At 43.4% G+C, this 23737-nt stretch overlaps 1 protein-coding gene across 8 annotated transcripts in view; it reads right to left on the reverse strand.

The window, feature by feature from the left end:
* The window catches only part of LOC117350934 (dehydrogenase/reductase SDR family member 4-like), a 46189-nt gene that overhangs the window by 15529 nt on the left and 6923 nt on the right, over nucleotides 1-23737 (reverse strand). For 7 of the 8 annotated variants that reach the window (XM_033925687.1, XM_033925688.1, XM_033925683.1 and 4 more), the window contains 4 exons: nucleotides 7415-7573; nucleotides 4919-5096; nucleotides 706-807; nucleotides 429-499 (listed from right to left, as the gene is read on the reverse strand). In XM_033925687.1, the coding sequence (XP_033781578.1) occupies nucleotides 429-499; nucleotides 706-807; nucleotides 4919-5096; nucleotides 7415-7533 (470 nt within the window). In that variant the 5' untranslated portion in view covers nucleotides 7534-7573. Of the gene's footprint in view, nucleotides 1-428; nucleotides 500-705; nucleotides 808-4918; nucleotides 5097-7414; nucleotides 7574-11827; nucleotides 11969-23737 lie in introns of those variants that run through there. The other variant, XM_033925684.1, reaches the window with a different exon arrangement.

Raw genomic sequence — 23737 nt, forward strand, 5'->3', positions numbered from 1 at the left:
CCCAAGGACAAAAACAGATTTTATGCTGTTTATCTTAAGGTTAAGCAGTGGAAGGAGGCGTACCCCAAATATAAAGCAGAACAAACAGCACAAAATTCCTCTCTGGAAATCTATGATTTGTTTTTAATTTCTTTTCATTTGTTATATTTTATACTTACTCTATCCCATTTACAGAAATGCATATATCTGCAGAGAAAGGGGGTGGAGCTGTGCTCTGGTAAAGTACAGGACACCCTGATATATGATTACCCAAAATAGCTGCTATGTTAGAACTGGAAAGCAGTGAGATGGTGATGACACATTTGGCAGGGTAAGAGGACAGTTGAAAGGAGAAAGGGGGACAGACAGAGAAAGAAACGTGCATGAATGGAATAGAGAAGAGTGTTGCAGTTTCCCACTGGGACTGAATTTGTCACAGGTCCCCTTACCCTCGCTTCTCCATGTGTGGCACCACCTTCTTCACCAGCAAGAAAGTGGCCTTTACATTCACATCCAGTATCTGTAAATACAGGTCAGAAGAAACAGCTCTACAAAAGTACAAACTTACTGCTCTATCCTCTTTCTCTCCTACACTACCCCAAACCCAGAAACTCAAACTTTCCATCACTTTCTGAATACAACCCATAGTGTTTGAAAGCGATAAAGAGATGGAGAGAGGAAGCACAATAATGGATGAATAGTAGCAAGCTAGGGAGAAGGTATTACCTTGTCCCAGACTTCTTCTGTTGAATCTAAGATGTTTCCAAAAAAAGGATTGACTGCAGCATTGGAGACTAAAATATCAATCCCACCATACTCTTCCACAGCCTAAAAAAACAAAAACAAACAAACAAACAAATGCAGCAGCCAATCAAGAAAGTCATTTCTTAGGAAAGATGGAGAAAATTGCTATTGAATAATTAAGGGCACAGAATGTGTGCATGCCTGTGTTGTGTAGGGGAAGGGGAAGAACAGATATGTGAGTAATGAAAGATTAGGTCCTTATCTGGTTAATTTCTTTCTGTTAATACATACAGGTTAGATTACGTTACATTAGGTGATCAATTTGTTCTCGCGAACTGCTTGTAGAAGGATGTCAATCATATCTTTCAGCTGCTCCTCCTTTACCAGTGGAGTATAGGGCCCTCTTCAGTTTGTACCAAAGCAATTGATTTCCACTGTAACAAAAGAAAAGAGAAGGAAAGGAATTTTCCTGGGGATAACATACATTTCTGTTCTGCTCTGTAATTCATGAGAACAATAATTCATGAGAGAACAATAATTAGTATGACCTTACCTAAACTTCAGGAAACTACTAAAAACTAATCTATTTACCAGATTTACAACCTAAATGCCTATATCCACTGTATGAACCCCCTTTGTTATACCTATATTCTTAGATTTATCCTTTATGCAGATTGTCCTGACCTTCTTTACTGTACTTTTTTGCTCTGGTTGTACCTATTTCTCTGATTGCTCCATCTTTCGCCGATTGCTCCAATTTTCTCTGATTGTACCATTTTTCTCTGGCACCTAGTTTCTCTGATTGTACCATTGTAACCTTTCGCTGATTGTCCAGCCCTTCTTCACTGTAAACCGCCTCGAACTACTATGGCTTTGGCGGTATATAAGAAATAAATTATTATTATTATTAAAATAGACGTATTTGCTGTGTGCAACTAGCACTAACACATAAGGAGCTCCAAAGCTCAACAAACTCAACACTTTATTAGTAATTCATTCTTACATGTCCAACTGACAGGAGAACTACTCCAGTTCCAAACCACAGAGTTGTCTGAGGCAGAAAGCAGGTGAATTGCAAAATCCACAGGGCAGGCCATAGAGACTCCTGTGTGTATTAACAGAAAGAAGGTTATCCAGGTGGGAACCTAATCTTTTATTCTATTACATAAACACAAGAATCTGTACATTAAGTGACGTACCAAATAAGTGCCAGACATTTACGGTGGGAGAGATAAGCCTGTCCGCAAAATTGCAGACCCAAAAGCGGCATCCCCTTGAGCCACATACACTCTGTAGAACCGTGTAAAGGTATGGAGAGTAGACCACGCTGCTGTTCTCCAGATCTCCTAGGGTAGAACTGCCCAGGACTCTGCCCATGAAGATGCCATACTTCTGGTCAAATGAGCATTGAGGGAAATAGGTGGCTGTTTGCCACAGCTAATGTATATCAATGAAATTGCCATGTGAACCCATCTGGTAATAGCAGCCTTGGAAGCTGGACTGCCTCATCATGACTGGCTGTTTAGAACAAAAAGATAATCAGAAAGATGAAAGTCATTGGTTTATTCCAAATTGTGGAGTAAAACTCTACAATATCTTATCTTGCTTAGTTGAACTCAGGGCATGAAAAGCAGGTAAATGAGCATCTTGGTTGAAGTGAAAAGCTGACACAATCTTCAGTAAAAAGTAAGGAACTTATGCAGTGAATCCTCAGCTTCTGTGATCCTGAGGAAGGGATCTTTGCAGGAAAGAGCCTGCAATTCCGATATCTGTTTCACCAACACTACTGCCTTCTTCACTATAAGATCCAGAATGGACGCCTCCTGGAGAAGGTAATACGGAGCTCAGAAAGGCCCTTCAAGATGATATTAAGAATCCATGATGGCAAAGGTTGGTGCAACGGAGGCCGCAGCTTAAATGTACCCTTCAAAATCCAGGTCATATCCAGATAAGATGCCAGTGACAGCTTTCTTCCTCAAGCTCAGAAGCATGAGAGGCCTGCCACCTAACACTGTTAGACCTTTTTCTAGTCCAGCTTGCAGAAATGCAAGGATCACAGGACTTGGCGCCTCCTCCACTTATCAACTACAAGATTGGGCTTAAACATGTAACCTCAAGAACTTGATCTAACTCTTAAGGTAAACCGCACCGATTCCTTATAGAGAATTGCAGTATATAAGACAAGGTATTATATTGTACCTGATCTTTAGCGCACCAGAACTGGAACGCCTTCCAGGCCTTAGAGTAAGCTGCAAATGTAGATGGTTTTTTGCTTGAACAGTCAAAATGACTACCTCCGAATAACCCCTACAGGTTAAGGCCATGCATTCAAGAAACATGCTGTAAGACTGAAGTCCCATTTGATGAATTTGTCTCGATGGAGATGCACTAGATCCACATACCAAGGCCGGTGAGGCCAATCTGGGGCTACCAGGATCACAAGTCCTGGGTTATTTGCAATTCTGTGGATGACCTGGCTCACCATGGTCCACGGTGGAAACACATATAAAAGTCTCTCTTCCAGCCAGGATTGAACTGCCAAGATGGCCGCCACCAGTGAATGTGCACCAAAAATGGCCTGCGAGGCTCCCCTGAAGTTAAAAAAATTCAGGGAAAGTGGTTTTGGAGGAGGGGGATCCTTGCTTTGGCCCCAGAAACCCTTAAAAATAACTTTTTCTGACACCTCCTGATTTCTCCTTTAGGGAATAATGGGCTACTGTACTCACTGTGCTTTGTTGGTGCCTGCCTCTGCCATCTTTGCTTCAGCCTAACTGCATGGAGAAGACTTTCTGCCTCAAATTCTTGTTTGGATTACACTTCCCCCTTCCCATTCGCGGTTTCGGCAATAGTGATTTCACATATTCGTGATTTTTTGGAGAGGGGGAAAAAAAGAAAAAAAAACCATACTTTAGCCTTCCACCCGGCATCCCGGGGGGAAGAGACTACGGGAACTCACGGCAGCCATTTCCTATTGGTGATTTGCTAGACCACTAGGTAAGGCCGGGATGCCGGAGGGAAGGCAGGAAGGAGGCAGGGGTAGGTCAGAGCCGGCCCAGAAGATATTCGCGGTATTTCATCATTCGCAGTCTGGCTCTGCCCCTATCCCCCGTGAATCCTGAGGGAGAAGTGTAGTCCACAACTGGAGATCTTCAAGCTGCCAGTCAGACAGACACCAAATGAGGACTCTACCCCATAGATCCTCGCGGCGTGACAGGGAGAGATTAAAATGCAGCCAGTTCACTGAAACCCTACAGGATTCACACAGGGACCCCATAGCCTGCACTCAAAACTCCAATAAATCAGAGGGCGAGCAGGTTCTCAGGGGAAAGGATCCCCAGAGCCTTGAATAAACCCAAAATAGGCTGGCTTATCAGGTACACCTGGGGGTTGCCATGCAAGCTGCAGTCCGCTCTTGTAGAGTCTGAATCCTCTCACAGGAAGAGTAGCCCCAAAAATGGGGTTCTCCTGACACTGAAGCCTCACAAAATGGAAGAAAAAGACTTAAAAATAATAAAAAAACCAAACAGATCAGATCAGAACATACCTTCTCAGTTTGCTTGCAGAAGGAAAAACTGAAGAGGGCACTATACTCCACTAGTGGAGGTAAAAGATGTGAATGACATCCTTCTGCAAGAAGGACGCAAGCACAGATTGATCACCTAATGTAACGTACAGACTACTGTGTTTATGCAACACAAGTATCTTTAGGGCACACTTAGGCCCTATTGCTAGTACTGAGTGTAGGGCCAGCATTACTGGGTAGGAGTACATAGAGGGCACTTGTCCTAAGCCTCCATACCAGAAGGGACTCCAAGCTTGCCTAAAACTGAAGGCAGCACTATCTGTTGGCCGTTTTTGGGGCCCTCCTTGCAAATTTCTGCCCTGTGCCCCAGCATGCCTAATACCATCCCTGACTGTGTATATCTATAAAATTGAGAATGAGACACTTTTGAGGCACGACTGGGTCCTAATGGTGACAAACAGTGCGGTGGGAACAAGAGTGGGTGTGTTTAAAATCCATGACAAGAAAAATGCTAATTGAATCCCACCCACCCCAAATCCAAGATGTGCTCTTGCAATCCAAATTATGAAATGGCTGCATCACACCTCTCAGGGAAAAAAACCTTAGCATTCCCCACCCATACATCTCAAGAGGAAATCTTGGCAGAGGCTCTTCAACATGCAGGACTCTCACCTTTACTACCAGTCCTTCTCTGTCCTTCTCTTTGCCGACATGACAGACAGTGCCTTTGACATTTAGATTTTCTGCTCTGAGCTGTGCCACAGTCTTGTCCACGTTTTCCTGCTTTCTGCTACTCAGCATTACTTTAGCACCATCCTGTGCCAGGCGACGTGCAATGGCCAGACCAATCCTAGAAATTTATACAAAGAGGAGCTGAATTTAGCAAGTAGCAGGTGTTAAGTGCACTGGCAGAACTGAAGTGCAACACTGAGTTTCACAAGAAACTATGAGCACTGACAGACCCGTGTCACAGTATCAGGGATTGAGACACACTAGCAGCTACACATGAATGAAAATATTAGATTGTATGGCAGGACATGACTAAGATGTACTGCTGGTAGAGCCCTGTGGATGGCATCTCAGCAATGGGAATGGCGAGGAGTGCTACTGGACAGGGCCGACTTTGAAGTCAAACATACCTACTGGAACTAGTCCTGGCTCTATGCAACACTGTTAGTGTCAAATTCTCTGCATGCCCTTCTGTTTGTAAATTATTGAATTGAACTCTGTGCCTTACTCATCCCCATGTGTTAAGATGAAAGGGATTGGAACTTGTATACCACCTTTTTGTAGTTTTTACAACCATATTAAAAGCAGTTTACATACAGGTACTTCAAACATTTTTCCTATCTGTTCTGGTGGGTTTACAATCTATCTAATAAACTTGGGGTAGTGGAAGGTTAAATGACGCAAGGAGCAGCACAGAGTTTGAACCCACAACCTTGGGGTGCTGAGGCTGTGGCTCTAACCACTATGCCATAGTAGCCTCAAAGCAAGAAACTTCTTCCTTACTTCTAAGCCTACAGATACACCCTTTTTCTTTCACAATATATTGTTGGCAGACACCTGGATTGCTCTCTTACATTACACTAGACAGGGGTCCAAAGTGGAAAACGATTCTGCCACCACCTTTGTGCCCAATATACAAAACTCACTAATGTAGTACATGCCACAATTCTGCTGAGCTTGAATATGAAAATGAACTTATGATTAAATGATTATATCAAGAGTCTTCAGTCCCACACGTTTTCAGCATATCTTAGGGCTCAAATACTGAATATGCCTTAGAAATGGCTCATAAATTATGCCCAACAAATGGACACTATTGTTTAATATAAATAATCCCTATAAAGGAATTGTTTCTCATATATGTGCATTTATTTATTTAGTCAGATTTCTAGCCTGTCCTCCCAGAATAGGTTACAAGTTTACATACACAGTAGAAAGTTTAGCAACAAGGGTACAATTTCACATACCGCAGATGTATAGAATAACAGCCTAAAAGAATGAAGAGCTGTAGCAGAAATTCCTATGTACATGTTTTGGGCACTGAGCTCAGTAGCATGGCAAATGAGGGGCAACAAGGATGCAAATTCACATATATGATATACAGAACAATCGATTAAGGGGAGAATAACAACAGAGGGAAAATTCTTATGAACTGTATGGACAGCAACAAAGGGATAATAATTATGAACTGAATGTAGAAATGAATACATGGTTTGGGGGATGAGAACAGTAGCATGGTAAACAATAGGCCCTATAAGTATAGCAGCTAGAAATACAATACATTCAAAGTATAGGACAATTTTAGGCATTCTTAGGGGTACATGTAGTAGGGAGATAAGATCTTGCATAGTTTAGCACGAGTGTGCTACTAGGGGCTTAGTTTCACCTGTAAGTCAAGTGGAGGACACATTCAGTGAGGCAGGATAAATTTGCTGGGGTAGAAAATAAGAGGTTAGGGTTGTGTTCAAGACAGTCAGGTAAAAAGGTGGGTTTTTATTGCTTTCCTGAAGTATAGTAGGCCTGTCAGTGATCTGATGATTGGTGGGATTGTGTTCCATAATTTGGGTAGGAAGTGTGAGTAGGAGTGCTTGCGGGTTCGTGCTGGTGGGGTGGACCACTCAAAGGGTGCACATAAGCATAACCAGTATTAAACAAAGTTTGCTGAACTTATCTGAAAAGTGGTGAATGCTGTCCGACAGAGGACTCCATTTCGATATCTCTTCTTCAGGGACAGTCACCAGCTTAAATAAATCAGGGAGACTTCTTCCAGTCCCCCAGCAGCTGGTGCCCAGCATAAAACACTCTTTAAAGTTGAAAGGGGATAGATTCCATACAAGCATAAGGAAGTTCTTCTTCACCCAGAGAGTGGTGGAAAATTGGAACGCTCTCCCGGAGGCTGTCATAGGGGAAAACAACCTCCAGGGATTCAAGACTAAGTTAGACAAGTTCCTACTGAACAAGGACGCACGCTGGTAGGGCTAGTCTCAGTTAGGGCAGTGGTCTTTGACCAAAAGGACCGCCGCATGAGTGGACTGCTGGGCATGATGGACCACTGGTCTGACCCAGTAGCGGCAACTCTTATGTTCATTCTAATGGATCGCTGCAAGGTCTGACTCTGCCCTGCCCCTACTCCACTCTAAAGAAGCTACTATTAATTACCCATCTGTGGAGGCTGTGACCAGTGCTACTTTATCCGCCAGGACTCCTTGGGCAGCAGTGCTGTGCATTCTGGGCCAGGACTGTACTGCGGGTCTGAGAATACGGAACGAGCTTAACATTCCACCTCTGCTGTGGACTCTGCCCTCTACCCTCTGCTTTCTGAAACCAACCAAAAAGAAGACACAAGTTATGACACTGTTTGCCTTTAGGAGCTCTATTAACAAGCCACAGAGCGAAGCTGTTAAACATTGCCAGACACCAGCAGCTAAGCAGATTAAGCAATTCAACTCCTGGTTTAGTTTTTGTAGATGTATTTATTTAAAAACTTATACCCCACTTAAGCCTAAGCAGTTCACAAAATATATACACAATCATAATACTAAAACAATTTAAATTACTGCTCAGCCTAGCAACTTTTGTCTCCTCAATGAGATTGATTGACACTGCAACATGCCAGCTACTGAAATGGCCAGTTAGGCAAGCATATCCACTGTAATGCCAGCACTGTCAGAAGGGCTCCAGTTTTGGACAGCCCATTCAGTTATGAGGGCAAACAGCTGTTCTTGGCTGCTGAATCAGGAAGTGTGTCAGCTGACAAAAGGAAAGGCCAGGGCTCCCTGGGCTCACTAAGCAAAGAGGTAGAGGAGCAGTAGAGCTACTGGAGTTCCTGGGGTACTCCGAGTCCCCTCTCCTTTATATGAGCAGAAGACAGAGGCAGATGAAGGGGAAGAAAAAAAATGTATTTATTTGGAATTGTCATTTTTTTGTTGTTGTTGTGTTTTTGGTTTTTTTTACAGTAGTTGAAGGAGTCACATTCAGATACACTAATATTTCCCTGTGCTACTCTCTTTACAAAGGGATACTGCAAAAGGAAATCAGATGTCTTCAATTAATTCAAAATACTTCCATTAAAATCATTACCAACTCTAAGAAATATGATCATGTCACCCCCCTACTTTCCATCCCTCATACATAGGATCACTTACAAAATTGCATTACTCACTTTTAAAACCAGCAAACCAGCTTTCATCGACAAATTATTCATCTCTCATGCTACCTCTAGAGTTCTCAGATCTTCCTTCCAAAATTTACTTTGTCCCTTTGCTCAAGACGTTCAGTATTAACTGCCCCGCTTACCAGGAACTCTCTGCTCCCCTATCTCAGGGAGGAAACAAACTTAGATAAATTTAAAGGAGATATAAAATGTTTCCTATATAGAGACACTTGAGCACCGATGCTAGTTCCCCTTCCTCGAATCCGTAAAGGCAGCTTTGAATGAAACCCCTCCATGTTGTTTTTTCCTTTTTTGTTCTCTTTTCTTAATTTTATTGTAGTTCACCCTTCTCCCTTTTATTTCCTCGTTCGTCTGTCTTTGTTAGTTTTTTGTTCAGTATTTAAAATTTGTAATGCTCCATTTTTATTATTATTGTATATTGCCTAGAATTTAAGATAGGCGATTAATCAAATTTTTATTAAACTTGAAACTTGAACTTGCTAACATGTGACTAGCGAAGTAGAAAATGACTTACTGTGGGATGCACTCAGGCACCCTGCAATGCTAACTGTGCACTGAAAATGTTTTACACTTTCTTTGGAGGGGGCTTCTCTCAGTTAACAGGTTAGCAAACAAAAATACTGCATTAGCCCTTCTGCCTACAAAATGGGTGGTGGTAAATGCTGACACAGTAAAAGGTTTTAATCACCACATGCTACTGGCAATAGTACTGCATGGCCATTAGTACAAAAAATACTAGAGCTGCAGGAAAATTAAAAATTTTATTCATGATTAATTGTATTTCCCATCAGTGATTTATCATGATTAATATATAATCTAATGTAACTTGTCATTTCTGGATCTGGAAGAACTAGCCTTCTGCCTGCTGCTTATGTCATTCAGACCTGGAGAATCAGTGGACCCAGCGCAAGCGTAGCAGACTAAGTAAATAAGTGCCTCACCATCAATTGCAACTAAATGTTTTTCCAATTTAAATATGAAATGCATTAACTGTGATTTTGCGTTAGATCTGCAGCCTTAAAAAATATAAAAAGGCCATTTTTATGGCTGCAGTAAACATGCATAAAGGTATGCTAAGGCCACTTTTTACAACAGCTTAGTACGCAAGTTTGTACCTGCAGCAACAGAGGTTTAAATGACTTGCCCAAGGTCGGAAAGAGCTGCAGTGGGATTTGAACCAATCTCTCTTAGTTGGCAGTCCAGTGCTCTAACCATTAGGCCGATGGATAATGAAGAAAATAAATATTAACAGAAGAGTAAAACAATGGGTAAGAGGAAGCCTGAGAAAGATGGGTTAGAAAGAAAGAAAATGGATGCAATAAACAACAGGTACCTATTTCAATTGTAAATAGCATGAAACATAGAAGATGACGGCAGAAAAGGGCTACAGCCCATCAAGTCTGCCCACTCTGCTTACCCACCCCCTGTCTATGCCCTAATGACCCAATTTCCTTATGGTGTCATATGCTCTGTTTTTTCAGGCCATATAGCACAAGGACAGCCAAATTCTGCACCATTTGTAAAGGCTGTAAAGCAGAAGTGGTCAGGCCTAAATAAGCAATGTTACAATATCAAGGCTGCCTAAAATCATGGCTTGCTACACCTGTCAAAAATCAGACATCGAAATTAAAGGTTTCAGTTTCCTAAACCATTGCTTTGACCAATCAGGGACTTCCTTAGGCTCAGCCCTAAGGAAGTCCCTGGTTGGCTCAGGCACCCCTGGCACCTCCCAAGGTAGGAGCCTGAGCCAATGAGGGCCTTAGGCCTCGCCCCGTGCATCGCGCCAGGGCGGGGCCTAAGGCCTCAGAGTCGTCATTGGAGCAGGAGGGTTTGAGCATCCCTCCTGCTCCGTTAAAGGTACAGGGAGGGGGGGTGGCAAGGGGGCTTGGAATGGGTAGGGGTTGTCCAGGGGGGTGGCATGAGGGAGTTGGCATCCCTTCTGCAGTTTGTTTATGGGTGGGTGGGCCTGGCGGCATGACTTGATTTTGAAACAGGGAGGGAGGTGGGTTGGCCAAGGCCAGGCCAGACAAGACAAGATCAGGGTGGTAACATGGCAGGAGGGAGTTGGCAACCCTTCTGCCTTTTGTGGGGCATCGATGCGGGGAGGGGCATCTACATGGGAGGGAGTATCGCAACTTTTTTTAAAAACTTTTTCTTTTTTTTCACTTTTTTGACAGGCCTGCCTGTCTTTTTTAATTTTTTTTTTTTTTTAAATGGGGCAGATATTTTGCATGTGTAACACACGCAAAATATCTGTGCATGGGAAAATATGAATAAAAAAGACAGGCAAGCCTGTCAAAAAGCCTGCAGACCTGACTTTAACTCAGTTACCGACAGGTCTGCAGCAGTCGGGTTTGCCAATAGTAAAACCCGACTCAAAATAGCTATGCAATTGTTAGTGAATCAACCGCTTGGCTATTTTGCATGGGGTTTTACTAATTTGCATGGGACGATCGGATTGCTACAGGCATTAGTGAATCGGGTCGGAGGGAAATCTGGTCGCTAAGGGGTCACAAACCGATTGGTACACGATCGGTTTACTTAGTGAATTTGGGCCTTAGTCCAATAAAAAGTATCATTTTCTTTTTTTATCATTTCTATTTATTACCTCTAAAAGTGGACTAACACAGCTACCACACTCCTTTCATCTGCTAGTGCAAACAAGGGAGTAAATGCTATGCTAAACCCTTTCTCTTTTGCTTATGAAAAAGTATACACACCCTTCCTGGTACCTACCCATGTAAAGCACTTTATAAGATAACAGCACAACAATAAAAACACCCTAAAGAATGAATTACCATTGATGGGGAAGACAAAGGTGCAGTGAATCCTACATGTTTCTCCATAGCCCCCTATAAGTGAAAAGTGATATTCAGAAAGCAGAGAAGCAAAGGGAGAGAGAAGAGCACAGAGGAAGAACGGACTGAAATTTTATCAGCTGATTAGTTGTATGGGGCTTAATTAATGATATTGATAAGATAATGATATTGATAATTAATGATAAGATATATTTACTGCTTGGAGACTGCCAACAGAACTTTAAAAATTTGCTTCTTCAGGATAAAGAAATTACATATTTAGAGAACAAACTACTAAAACTTCATTTGGGAGACTCAGTTGGACCCTCTGCAATCCACACTCTTGCTACTTGCACCACTTAAACTGCACAGACTAAGCAAATAAATAAAATCACCCAACCTATCTACATAGGTACAAACTTAGACTGTGAGCCTATTGGGGACAGAAAAATATCTACTGAACCTGAATGTAACTCATTTTGAGCCATTACTGGAAAGACAAGTTAAATATCAGAATAAATAAAATATGTAACCTTCAGAGTCAAGATCAGCAAACAAAACAAGCATCACAAAATGAAAAATATCTGCTGTCACTTTCACCTTTGAGCTGTGGCAGGCACTGCAGCTAACAGAATGAAAAGGTAAAGTCTCGCCTCCTTCTGTTACTCTCAAGTTTCCCTACGCTTCCGTATCTAGAGGGAGCCAGACTTTGAGCAGAGCGCCCACCTCAACAGCAAAACTGGTTTCTAAAATGCTGGGCACCCTCTAGTGGTACAAGATTCTCACTAAAGGAAATGTCATAAAGCAAGCGTAATGTAGACATGATGACATGATTCCCCAACTCCCCCATGGCCACTACTGAAACTGCCTCTGGGCCCTGGAATACCCCACAAGTGACACCATTGTAAGCAGATAAGTGACTATGGCCACCAATACACAACCACCTAGAACACAAACCAAGTCTTGCTGCACACCATCTTGAGTGAATTTCCTCAAAAGTCAGTAAATAAATCATAAATACGGTAGTAATGATAATAATAAACTATATCATTATTATTATTATTATTATTATTATAAAATGGGAAAGGGCACGGGATTGATTTAAGGAGAGAAAATTAACAGATAAAGATCGTTTTCTTCCTTATTGTTCACTGTAACAATCCATATGAATAAGTTGTAACAAAACATCTTTTTACACTGGGCAGGAATATGAAAACACATAGGGACATTCTATAAATTGCACTCAAAGCCATTTTATTAGGGTGCTTTAAGATGAGCAGCAAATTTGGCACTCAACTTTGGGTGCAAGGACTTACACCACCTGAAAGCTAGTGTAAACTCTGGTGCACAAATTGGGCACAGATTTCCACTATTAACACTGCCCACATCTTTTCTGAACACACATGCCCCCTCTCATGCCCACTCCCCCTTTTGAGCTGTGCACAATCCAACTTAGGCACCCATTGTTACAGAACAACATATAGCCTTATGAGGGCCCGCATGAAGAACAAAAAGACGAACCCGACTGATGGAGCTCCTGGGTCCACTGAACATAAGCACGAAGGACCCTACGGACATCCAATTTGTGCAACTACCTCTGTTCCAAAGAGCCCTCCTGACAATCCAAGACTGGGAGGACCATGGACTGGTTGACATGAAAAGGCGAAACCACCTTCAGAAGAAAGGAGGGAACCAGCCACAGCACGACCTGCTCCTTAGAAAACTCCAGGAATGGTGGCCTATAAGAGAAGGCCTGAAGTTCAGAAATGCATCTCGCTGAAGTAATGGCCATCAGGAAGACTGTCTTAAGTGTAAGGTCCTTCAACGTGCAGGAACTGAGAGGCCCAAAAGGTAGACGAACAAGCCTATATAAAACCAGATTGAGATCCAATGCTGGTACAAACAGACAAACGAATCACATCCGGAGAAGAGGCCAAATGACAACCATGCAAAAGACCGTGAAAGGAAGCTAAAGCCGCAATCTGCACCCTAAGAGAGGACCAGGCAAGGCCGCGCTCCAGGCCATCCTACAGAAACTCCAAAATGTGAGGCAAAGAAGCGCAAAGGAGAACCACGCCATGCGCAGAACATCACTCCTCAACAAGACACCCAATATGCACATAAGCCCGAGAGGTGGAAAGCTTCCGCGAACTGAAGAGGGTGGAGATCACCTTATCCGAATAACCTTTCCTACTTATTCATTCTCTTTCAACAGCTAAGCTGTAAGACAAAAGGGATTTAGATCGAACATTGAATGGGACCCTGAGTCAGAAGATCGGGCGAGAGGGGCAGCGGGAGAGGATCTGCCATGAGCAGACAAACCAAATCTGCCAGTCTGGAGCACGAGAATCACACAGCCTGCTTGCTGGGCAATCTGAAGAAAAACTCTGCCTACCAGAGGCCAAGGTAGAAATACGTACAGCAAGCCGTTTGTCAGCCAAGCCTGCACCAGAGCAACCAGCCCCTCGGCTTGTAAATCCATGCGCCAACTGAAGAACCTCGGCACTTTGGTTCTGACACTTGTTGCCATGAGGTCCATGATCGGTTGGCCCCATGACTGAACAATCAACTCAAAAGCTTCTTGTCCGAGACACCACTCGCCGGGATCGAGCACATGATAACTGCACATTGTGATGCTGCACAATGCAAACACAAATCCATAAAATCACCCAAAAAGCATTCCTCACAATGCGAAATCTAAGAAAAATCAGAAAATTCTTTAATAAAGACCAATTCAGGATCATTGTCCAATCCCTTGTGCTAAGTATCGTAGACTACTGCAACAGCCTCTACTTACCTTGCCCTACCAACACAATAAAAAAACTACAGACCATCCAGAACACAGCCCTCAGACTCATATACTCACTCAACAAACACGACCACATTACCAATGCATACTTAGAATCTCACTGGCTACCAATAAAAGCACGAACACAATTCAAACTCTACTGTCTCCTTTTCAAAGTAACCCACGGCACGGCACCCAGCTACCTAAACAACCGTTTTCACTACTACCTCTCACCCAGAAGAAGGAGAACACAGAACCTTTTCACCTACCCACCTCTCAACGGTACTCGTCGTAAGAAACTTTACGACAACCTTCTGGGGACACAGGCAGCTAAAATTGACTCTGACATCTCAAAACTACTGACCAAAACAACAGACATAAAAGAGTTCCGTAAAGAAATAAAAACACTACTGTTCAAAAAATATCTCCCATCACTCTAATCACCATCCAATGAGTTCCCAATCAACGCCTTTGGAAACACCCACCTATAGTATCTCTTTGTCTGTGATCTAGAATTACTGTAACTCTTTTACACCCCACCTGACTTAACTTGTTTCAGTTGATATGTATTATCTTCTGTGATATGTATTATCTACAGTGATATATATTATCTTCTGTGATATGTATTATCTTCTGTGATATGTATTATCTTCCGTGAAATTGAAGTATCATAATTCTTTACTGTTCCTGTAACTTACTCTTATCCTGTAATGTAATTCTACTGGAAATGCCCAGATATCTTCTATATTGTAATCCGCCTAGAACCGCAAGGCACAGGCGGAATAGAAATCCCTAATGTAATGTAATAACTGAGGAAGTTTGCCTGGACACTGTCCACTCCAGTTATGTGGGAAGCCGAAATGTCCAGAAGATGAGTCTCCACCCATTCCATGAGAAAAGAGGCCTCCTGCATCACCAGATGACTCTTGGTACCCCCTGCCAATTGACATAAGCCACCGTTGTGGCACTGTCTGAGAAAACTCGAACTGGCTTGCCCTCCAGCAAGGACTGGAATTCCACCAATGCTAGTCAAATGGCTCTGGTCTCCAGAACACTGATCGACCAGGATACCTCCACCGGTGACCAGCTGCCCCGAGCCAAACAACCGAGACATTGAGCCACCCAACCGAGGAGACTGGCGTCTGTGAGAAGCACTGTCCATACCCTCGTAATTACTGGCAAAGACCGCTAAGAGTACTTGCATAAAGAATATATATATTGTACAGAAATAAGCTTAATATTACAGAAAAGCAAGATTCATAAAGATACATCAAGCATTACAATTAATGAGAGAGAAAAGACAGTTTACCTGCCTTACAGAGTTCAGAGGAAAGAACACAGAGAGGGGAGGGGTGATGTTCCAGAGGGCCAGGGGGTGATGCAGAGAGGGGGCTTTTATAGGTTAGAGAAACTATTGTATGTCCCAGTATCTTTCTGTTTATAATTTGTAAACTGTTTGAAACAAATAAGATGAGTGGGGTGTGAGAGACTGGAGAAGGAGTCAAATGTAATTTCCAGTTTCACTCTGAATAATTTCTGATTAACCTAACTACTGTGTTAGACCATGCACCTGGACTTATTATATATCTTAAGCTGTCTATCTTAAGCACCAGACATTAACACAACTTAGCTGTCTTTAGCACCTCTTAGCTGTACCAAGGTGCTTTGTTACCTTTAAGCACTGATGTAATTTAGGCTGGGGCAATCTGACATACCCTAAGGTCAGACGAATGATATGATCTCCCATAGGCCTTTTCTGGCATTGGTAAGGCCAGCAAGTTAAGGCAGAGCTGACAACTGATTGTACTAGGGACTGCACAGCCCACCTGTACTGTAGCCAAAAGTTAATGTCTCAGTCTCTACCTACTGGCGGAGGAGCATAAACCCATCCGTTTCTGTGCTGGTCTGGAGGGACGCTAAAGAAGGCAATTGTTTGGTCAAATGACTATATACCATTAAGATAAACAGTCCTGCAAAATTTTTGAGAAAGTCTCCGTAAGAGTGTCAACAACTGAGAAATTCTAGCTGTTATTAAAAGCAAACAAAAAAACCACACACCCTGACTCACACATGCTGATGCAGTGCCACTTAGCTAAGGACCAGACTTCCTGTTCTTTAAAACAGCACAACAGAGCTAAACTATGACTTCTGCAATTTACAAATGCAGACAAGACTGAAGCAAATGGATTCTTAAACAAGATGTTTCACACAGTCTTCTAAGAAAAAAGTTGCTCCCAATGTTGTTCTGGAACAAGTAAAAGAGGAAAGGACACACTCAGTCCTAGCAATATAACACTGGGTGACCAGACTGGAAACTGTCAATAAAAATTCATTGACCATCATTTAAAAAAAAATAAAATAAAATATCAATAAAAATAATTTACTGTCAGTAGAAATATCATGGCTTAACAGGCACGTGTAAGTGCTATGGCTTAGTCTCTGCAAGGCTGCAGTACTTAGGAGCAGAGACCATGCAATTTTTATATTGCTGTACACTGCCTTGGGCTTTTAGTGGATATGATTCATAAATGTAAATAAATAAATAAATGTTTCTGTTCCTAAAAGGATGAACATCAGCAAACTAAATCCAACTATGGATCAAACAGAAAGCAGGGCCAGCACAAGGGAATTAAGTGCCTTAAGCAAACATCCGGCCTTGTGCCATTCTCTGCCCCTCAATTATCTCTCAGGCCCTTAGATTCCCTTGAGATTTGATAATTAAGCTCAACAGTCACGGTCATCCCAACACCACTAACTCCACAGGACGCTTTCTAAAATCTATTTACTGGGGTAAAAAGGCTATTTGAAAATTGCCCACTTCCCTAAGGGTAAAAGTGCACACCGATAGTGACATAATAAATGAAGGCAGATAAAGACATGAACGGTCCATCCAGTCTGCCCATTAAAAAATACATGACTAGATTAACTTGTCTCTTCTTTGATATTTCTGGGCCGTAGACTGTAAAGTCTGGTATTGTCCTAGGTTCCAAATGCTGAAGTTGCCATCATCCCATTGTTTGCAGGATATCTACCATAAAGTCTGGCCAGTAACATCCTCATGTTCCATATTAGTGGAGTTCACAGTGATGCCCATCCTACACCGAATCACCACATATGGAATACAGACCGTGCAGGTCTGTCCAATACCAGCCTTAGTTCTTTAATTTACATCCTCTATTTTTATCCCATGCTTTTTTGAATTCCATCACCGTTTTCCTCTCCACCACTTCCCTTGGGAGGGCATTCCAGGCATCTACCACCATCTCCGTGAAGAAGAATTTCCTAACATTACTCCTAAGTCTTCCTCCCACCGGCGCCTCTCCAAAGAGAATGGCGACCTCTATAGCCCCTCGCCCACAGAACAAGTGAGCTTATGGGACTTAGGCATCCAGGTTCTTCAGGGGGGGAGGGGGGAAGGACCTGGAAGCGCAGGTGTTGCTCCCCCAAAGATGGCACTGTACAGCCCCCCATCGAACAGCTCAACCGAGGCCTAAGCCACAGGATCCTTTCTCTACCGAGGCCTAAGCCAAGTACTCACGTGCTCCCACACTACCGGAAGGCAAGGGGAGAAATGTTTGTGCTACAGCGCACAGGAAACTGTGCCGGCACCCAGGATCGGCTTTTCTTCTTATGGGAAAGGACTCTCCGACCATATCAGCTTCTTCTCTTCACCGGAAGGAAGGGTGGGGTAAGGACCTGGATGGTCCCAGGTGTTGCCCCTAAAGTTGGCTCAGTCTGGCCAAAACTCCTAGGCTCTACTTAAGCCACAGCAACAGGAGCAAACAGCCTTCCATCCTCAGGAGCCGAAACCAGGAACCAGAACGATAGCAGCCAATTTTTCAGATCCAGAAAACTGGTGCCGGTAGCTGTAGCCAAGCCTGGCTTGAAATTCACTGCAGAATCCAGGAGCTGTGAGGAATCCATCAGCCTGCTGGAGATAGAGTATACTGGTTGGCCAGGAAGCTGTGCATCCAAGATATACCCAAGGATAAATCAAGTGCTCTCTATCTTCACCTGCTGGTTGATGGACGTAATCCCACTAGTCTCTGGATTCATCTGCTGTTGATGACAATGAAAGAGGAAAATTGGCCATAAAGAGAGAGAGAGGAGAGAGGTAGAGATGCATGGGGAACAGAAGGATGAGAGAGAGAAATGTTGGATATGGTGGTAGAGAGGGAACAGAGAGACAGATTGAAGGGGGATGCAAGAGGGAGGTACATTGAACATAGTGATGGAGGGAGAGATGTGGCATGGTGTTGGAGAGGGGTGATAGAAGGAGAAATGGGCATGGGGTTGTAGGGCAGTGGTGAAAAATGCTGCTCATTATCTGGGGGATAAGAGAGGGAGAAATGCTGGACTCATGGATGGAGGGACATAGAGAGATGTTGGTTGGGGAAGGGAATGAGGTCCGGAGGAGTGGAAGCGTGCAGGAGGCAGAAAGACATATTGGGTGCACAGTCAGAAGGAGGTAGAAACACAGAAACATAGAAGATGACGGCAGAAAAGGGCTACAGCCCATCAAGTCTGCCCACTCTGCTTACCCACCCCCTGTCTATGCCCTAATGACCCAATTTCCTTATCTTGACTCTCGTAGGGATCCCACATGGGTATCCCATTTATTCTTAAAGTCTGGCACGCTGTCTGCCTCGATCACCTGCACTGGAAGCTTGTTCCAATGATCAACCACTCTCTCTTTGAAGAAATACTTTCTGGTGTTGCCATGAAAATTTCCGCCCCTGAGTTTGAGCGGGTGCCCTCTTGTGATTTTATGAAGTGGCTAGTTGCTTCATGTATGGTTGATTTCAGTGTTAACCACTTAGCTTCTACATCATCGGTCTCCGCTTGGTCCTGCAGCGTCTGATGGACGAAATCTCCCATGCATGCGAAGTCTGTGCCCCGGAAATTGAGTACCTTTGTTTTCGTGTTTGATCTAGGGAAGCCTTTCCTAAGGTTGAACCATACCATGTTGTGGTCGCTGGAGGCTAGCGTATTTCCTACTGAGACCTCTGATACGCTTTCCCCGTTGGTGAGTACCAGGTCGAGGATCGCCTGGGCCCTAGCGGGCTCCGTTACCATTTGTTTGAGACGTGCTCCCTTTATGGAGGTTAAGAGCCTCCTGCTACCGCTGGTTGTCGCTGAAAATGAGTTCCAGTCTGCATCAGGCATATTGAAGTCCCCTAGCAGTACTGCTTCTCCTCGTAGAGTGATATTCTCTATGTCTTCAATTAATTCTGCATCCATGTCTTCCAGTTGTCTTGGGTGTCTGTATACCACACCTAGACACAGGCATTTTTCTCTACCTCTTGCCAGGTTTACCCAGAGGGACTCCCCGGTGTACTTGACATCTGTGATCCTGGTGGTTTTGATGTCCTCTTTAATGTATAGAGCTACCCCCTCCTAACCTGCCCTCTCTGTCCTGATGAAGTAGATTGTAACCCGGTATAGCCATATCCCACCCATGTGAGTCCGTGAACCAAGTTTCAGATATTGCCACCACATCTAGGTCGGCATTCCTTATTTCAGCCTCTAATTCTAGAATTTTGTTACCTAAACTGTGTGCATTGACATACATAGCCCTCCATATCTTGTGTTTGCTAAGTCCCTGTGAGACGTATCCTACCCGAGTCGGTGTGACTCCTAAAGAACTGTTTGCAATGTGGGTACTTACCTTGGACATGGAAGCAGAGTTTCGACTCACCTCATCAGGATAATTCCTTTCTGCACTAATATGTGAATGGGTACCCTCCCCGACTTATCTAGTTTAAAGCCCTGTGAAGCAGGCGGGCTAGTCAGTGTCCGAAGACGTTCTTACCCCTACTGGTCAGATGGAGTCCGTCTGGTCCCTGAAGTCCTTGTAGCGCTTCCCCATGGTTTAGGAATCTGAAGTTCATATCCCGGCACCATCCCTGTAGCCACTCGTTCGTCCTCAGGATACGTTCATCTCTGGCTCTTCCCTTGCCTCTAACTGGGAGGATCGATGGGCGTGGAACGGAGGAAAGCCACGGAAGCAGCCATAGCTCTGACTCTGTGGGCCGTGACAGCACCTTCCAGTGAGAGACCGGCCCAAGCATAACAGAAGGCAATGCAGGCAGCAAGCCAGTTAGAAAATTGTCACTAAGCACTCCATTGTAGCACCTAAATTGTACTAAGTCAGTAATGTTTCTAGTCCTAGAGGAAAAAGGCTACTAATACTACTATTTCCTATAGTGCTGGATTCAGGACTTTTATCACCTTAAGAAAAGATTTATTCAAACCTTAATCCAAAGAGCTCATGTTAACAGTTGCTAATGACTGAAAATGTCAAGCACAATAATTTTGATTTCGATACACTCCTCGTCCTACTAGTGGACACAAAACACTAATTTAGACAATGAAAGTGCAGACCCTACAGACTGGCAGAGCAAGGCAGGGACAAGATGTAATAAAGAGTTTTCACCATGTCATCATATGGCGAAAGTCACAGCCTGAAAGTATGACTGGGATTTGAACCCAAGTCTGAAAGTTCTAGGTTGACAACTTGGGAGTAAATTTGGCACCAGTGCTACCAGACTACTGATGTTCCGAAGACTAGATTAAAGGACTCCTACCAGAGATAGAAAGGCAATTTAAATGTATGTTTCAGGCTTCTTAATATAAGAATTGCCGCTGCTGGGTCAGACCAGTGGTCCATCGTGCCACGCGGCAGCCCTCTGGTCAAAGACCAGCGCCCTGAGACTAGCCCTACCTGTGTACGTTCCAGTTCAGCAAGAACTTGTCTAACTTTGTCTTGAATCCCTAGAGGGTGTTTTCCCCTATGACAGACTCCAGAAAAGCGTTCCAGTTTTCTACCACTCTGGGTGAAGAAAAACTTCCTTACATTTGTACGGAATCTATCCCCTTTCAATTTTAGAGAGTGCTCTCCCGTTCACCCTACCTTGAAGAGGGTGAATAACCTGTCCTTATCTACTGTCTATTCCCTTCAGTACCTTGAATGTTTCAATCATGTCCCCTCTGTTCGAGGGAGAAGAGGCCCAGATTCTCTAATCTTTCGCTGTACGACAACTCCTCCAGCCCCTTAACCATCTTAGTCGCTCTTCTCTGGACCCTTTCGAGTAGTATCGTGTCCTTCTTCAGGTACGGCAACCAGTGCTGGACGCAGTACTCCAGGTGAGGGGGCACCATGGCCTGGTACAGTGGCATGATAACCTACTCCAATCTGTTCATGATCCCCTTATCATTCCTAGCATTCTGTTCGCCCTTTTTGCCGCAGCCACACATTGCGCGGACAGCTTCATCGACTTGTCGATCAGAACTCCCAAGTCTCTTTCCTGGAAGGTCTCTCCAAGTACCACACCGGACATCCTGTATTCGTGCATGAGGTTTTTGTTACCGACATACATCACTTTACACTTATCCACATTGAGCTCAATATTCAGAAAATGCTGAGCTTCTAAATTTACGCTCCTGTTTGCCTCCTAAATGTGTGCCGTCTTTCAGCTGAAAATTGATCTTAATTTAGGAGCTTGAAAGTCATACTCATGGAGTTGGTATTGTTGCTTGCTTGAATTTCCATCTAGTAGAGGAATTCTATTTACACAACCCACCCTTTTACAAAACTGTAGCATGGTTTTTAGCGCCAGCAACAGCTCCAACGCTCATAGAATTCCTATGAGCATTGGAGCTGTTACCGCTGCAGCTGATGTTAAAAACTATACTACGGTTTTGTAAAAAAGGGGGAAGGGGAGACTCTTTCAAATTTTGAACAACTAACCCCCTCTTCTATTAAACTGCGCTAGCAGTTTTTAGCGCAGAGAGCCGTGCTGAATGGCCCGCGCTGCTCCCGACGCTCATAGGATCTCTATGAGTATCAGGAGGAGCGCGGGTCATTCAGCATGGCTCACCGCGCTAAAAACTGCTAGCGCAACTTAATAGAAGAGGGGAAAGCTTTGGAATGCTTTCCTTCTCTATTTAACATAACATAACTTTATTCTTCTATACCGCCATAATCAAATGACTTCTTGGCGGTTTCCAAGGAAGAAGACTGGACAATCAGCGAATTACAAATAATTAAAATACAACAATTTTCTTAAATATACTCAATATCAGATTATCATAACTACAATATCCACATTTTAAGGCAAATTTCCTCTTACATGAGTTTTTGTCAGGCGATGAAAACATTTTATTTTGTAAAGTATTACTAATGGTGACTAAATACTGGTTTTATATTTGAGTGTATTTAATTTAGTGGCTTTTGGTGCATGTACCAGTTTTTACATTTTGTGCGTCACTTAGGACCTGATATTAGGAACTGGGTGACTAATTAATATAGAGACTATGTATAAATTTAGGCCTGCCATTTGTTTGCCTAGATTTATGAGCCTAGTACTTAAAATTAGTGCATCCTTGCCCTAAATATGTATGTCCCTGTTGCCACCTATTTTTTATGCTCCTAAATATAAGTGAAATTTTGAGTACAAATTTATTTACTCAGCCCTTGCAAATTTTCAGAGACCAATTTAGGCGCACAACTCTTTCACGCTCTGTCTTGAGAATGGAAGATGAGCAGCTTATCTGCACTCCCATTTAGTGGTACAATATTCCAAAATGGTCAGATTCAGGTTGTGGATGTAATGTGTAGATTTTGGGGTACGTCATATCTTGCAAGGGTAATTCATAGAACCTTTAAGCAAGCAAAATATGTGAACAAATTTACATTTTGACTATTTACATCAATTTGATTCCCTCTATATTTGTGCATTTACCACAGAAGCACAAAATTTATATATACCGCGTATCAACAAGGAAGCGATTAGAGACAAGACGACTTCGTTTATGGAATGTAAAAGGACAAAAACGGAAGAAAACTGGAAAAAGCACAAACATCATCAAAGCAAGTGCCATAAAGCAGTAAGAGGGACAAAAAGAGACTACGAAGAAAAAATATCCAAGGAGGCCAAAAACTTTAAGCCGTTCTTTCGATATACAGTGGTGCCTCGCATAACGGACGCCTCGTACAGCGAACGCTGCGCATAACGAACTTTTTGTCTTGCTCCCTATAACGAACTTCGTTTCACACAACGAAGTCGCCCGAGGGGCCCGGGGGGGGGGCGGAACTACTCTCGCCGAAGCCGGGAACAGCAGCACCCTCCTGTCTGAATGCAGTGTTCCATCATCTCCCTCCACCTTACCTTAGATGCCGAGTTTTCCGGCTTTCTTTTTCGGCCAGCCACACACTTTCAAAGAGCAGCACATGCGCGCATGCTCTGTTGTTCAATCTTCTCCTCTGACGCAACCGGAAACCGGAAGTTGCAGGAGAAGAGAACATTGATCAACTTCAGCAGCTGCGCGTGCACAGCTTTTTGAAAGCGTGCGGCTGGGTGAAAAAGAAAGCTGGCAAACTCTGCATATAAGGTGAGGTGGAGGGAGGGAAATGTAGGGCTGCAGAACGAATTATTTTCTTTTATATGTATTCTTATGGGAAAACAGGGCTGCAGAACGAATTATTTTGTTTTACATGTATTCTTATGGGAAAACGCGTTTCACACAACGAACGTTTCACATAACAAACTTGCTCCTGGAACGGATTAAGTTCGTTGTGTGAGGCACCACTGTATTAAGAGGAAACGACCCGCGAAGGAAACGGTGGGGCCATTAGATGACCAGGGAATAAAGGGAGTGCTAAAGGAGGACAAAGCCATCGCCGACAAACTGAACACATTTTTTGCATCTGTATTTACCGA

This window comes from Geotrypetes seraphini, chromosome 16 (genome assembly GCF_902459505.1).
Source record: "Geotrypetes seraphini chromosome 16, aGeoSer1.1, whole genome shotgun sequence".
Taxonomy (NCBI): Eukaryota; Metazoa; Chordata; class Amphibia; order Gymnophiona; family Dermophiidae; genus Geotrypetes; species Geotrypetes seraphini.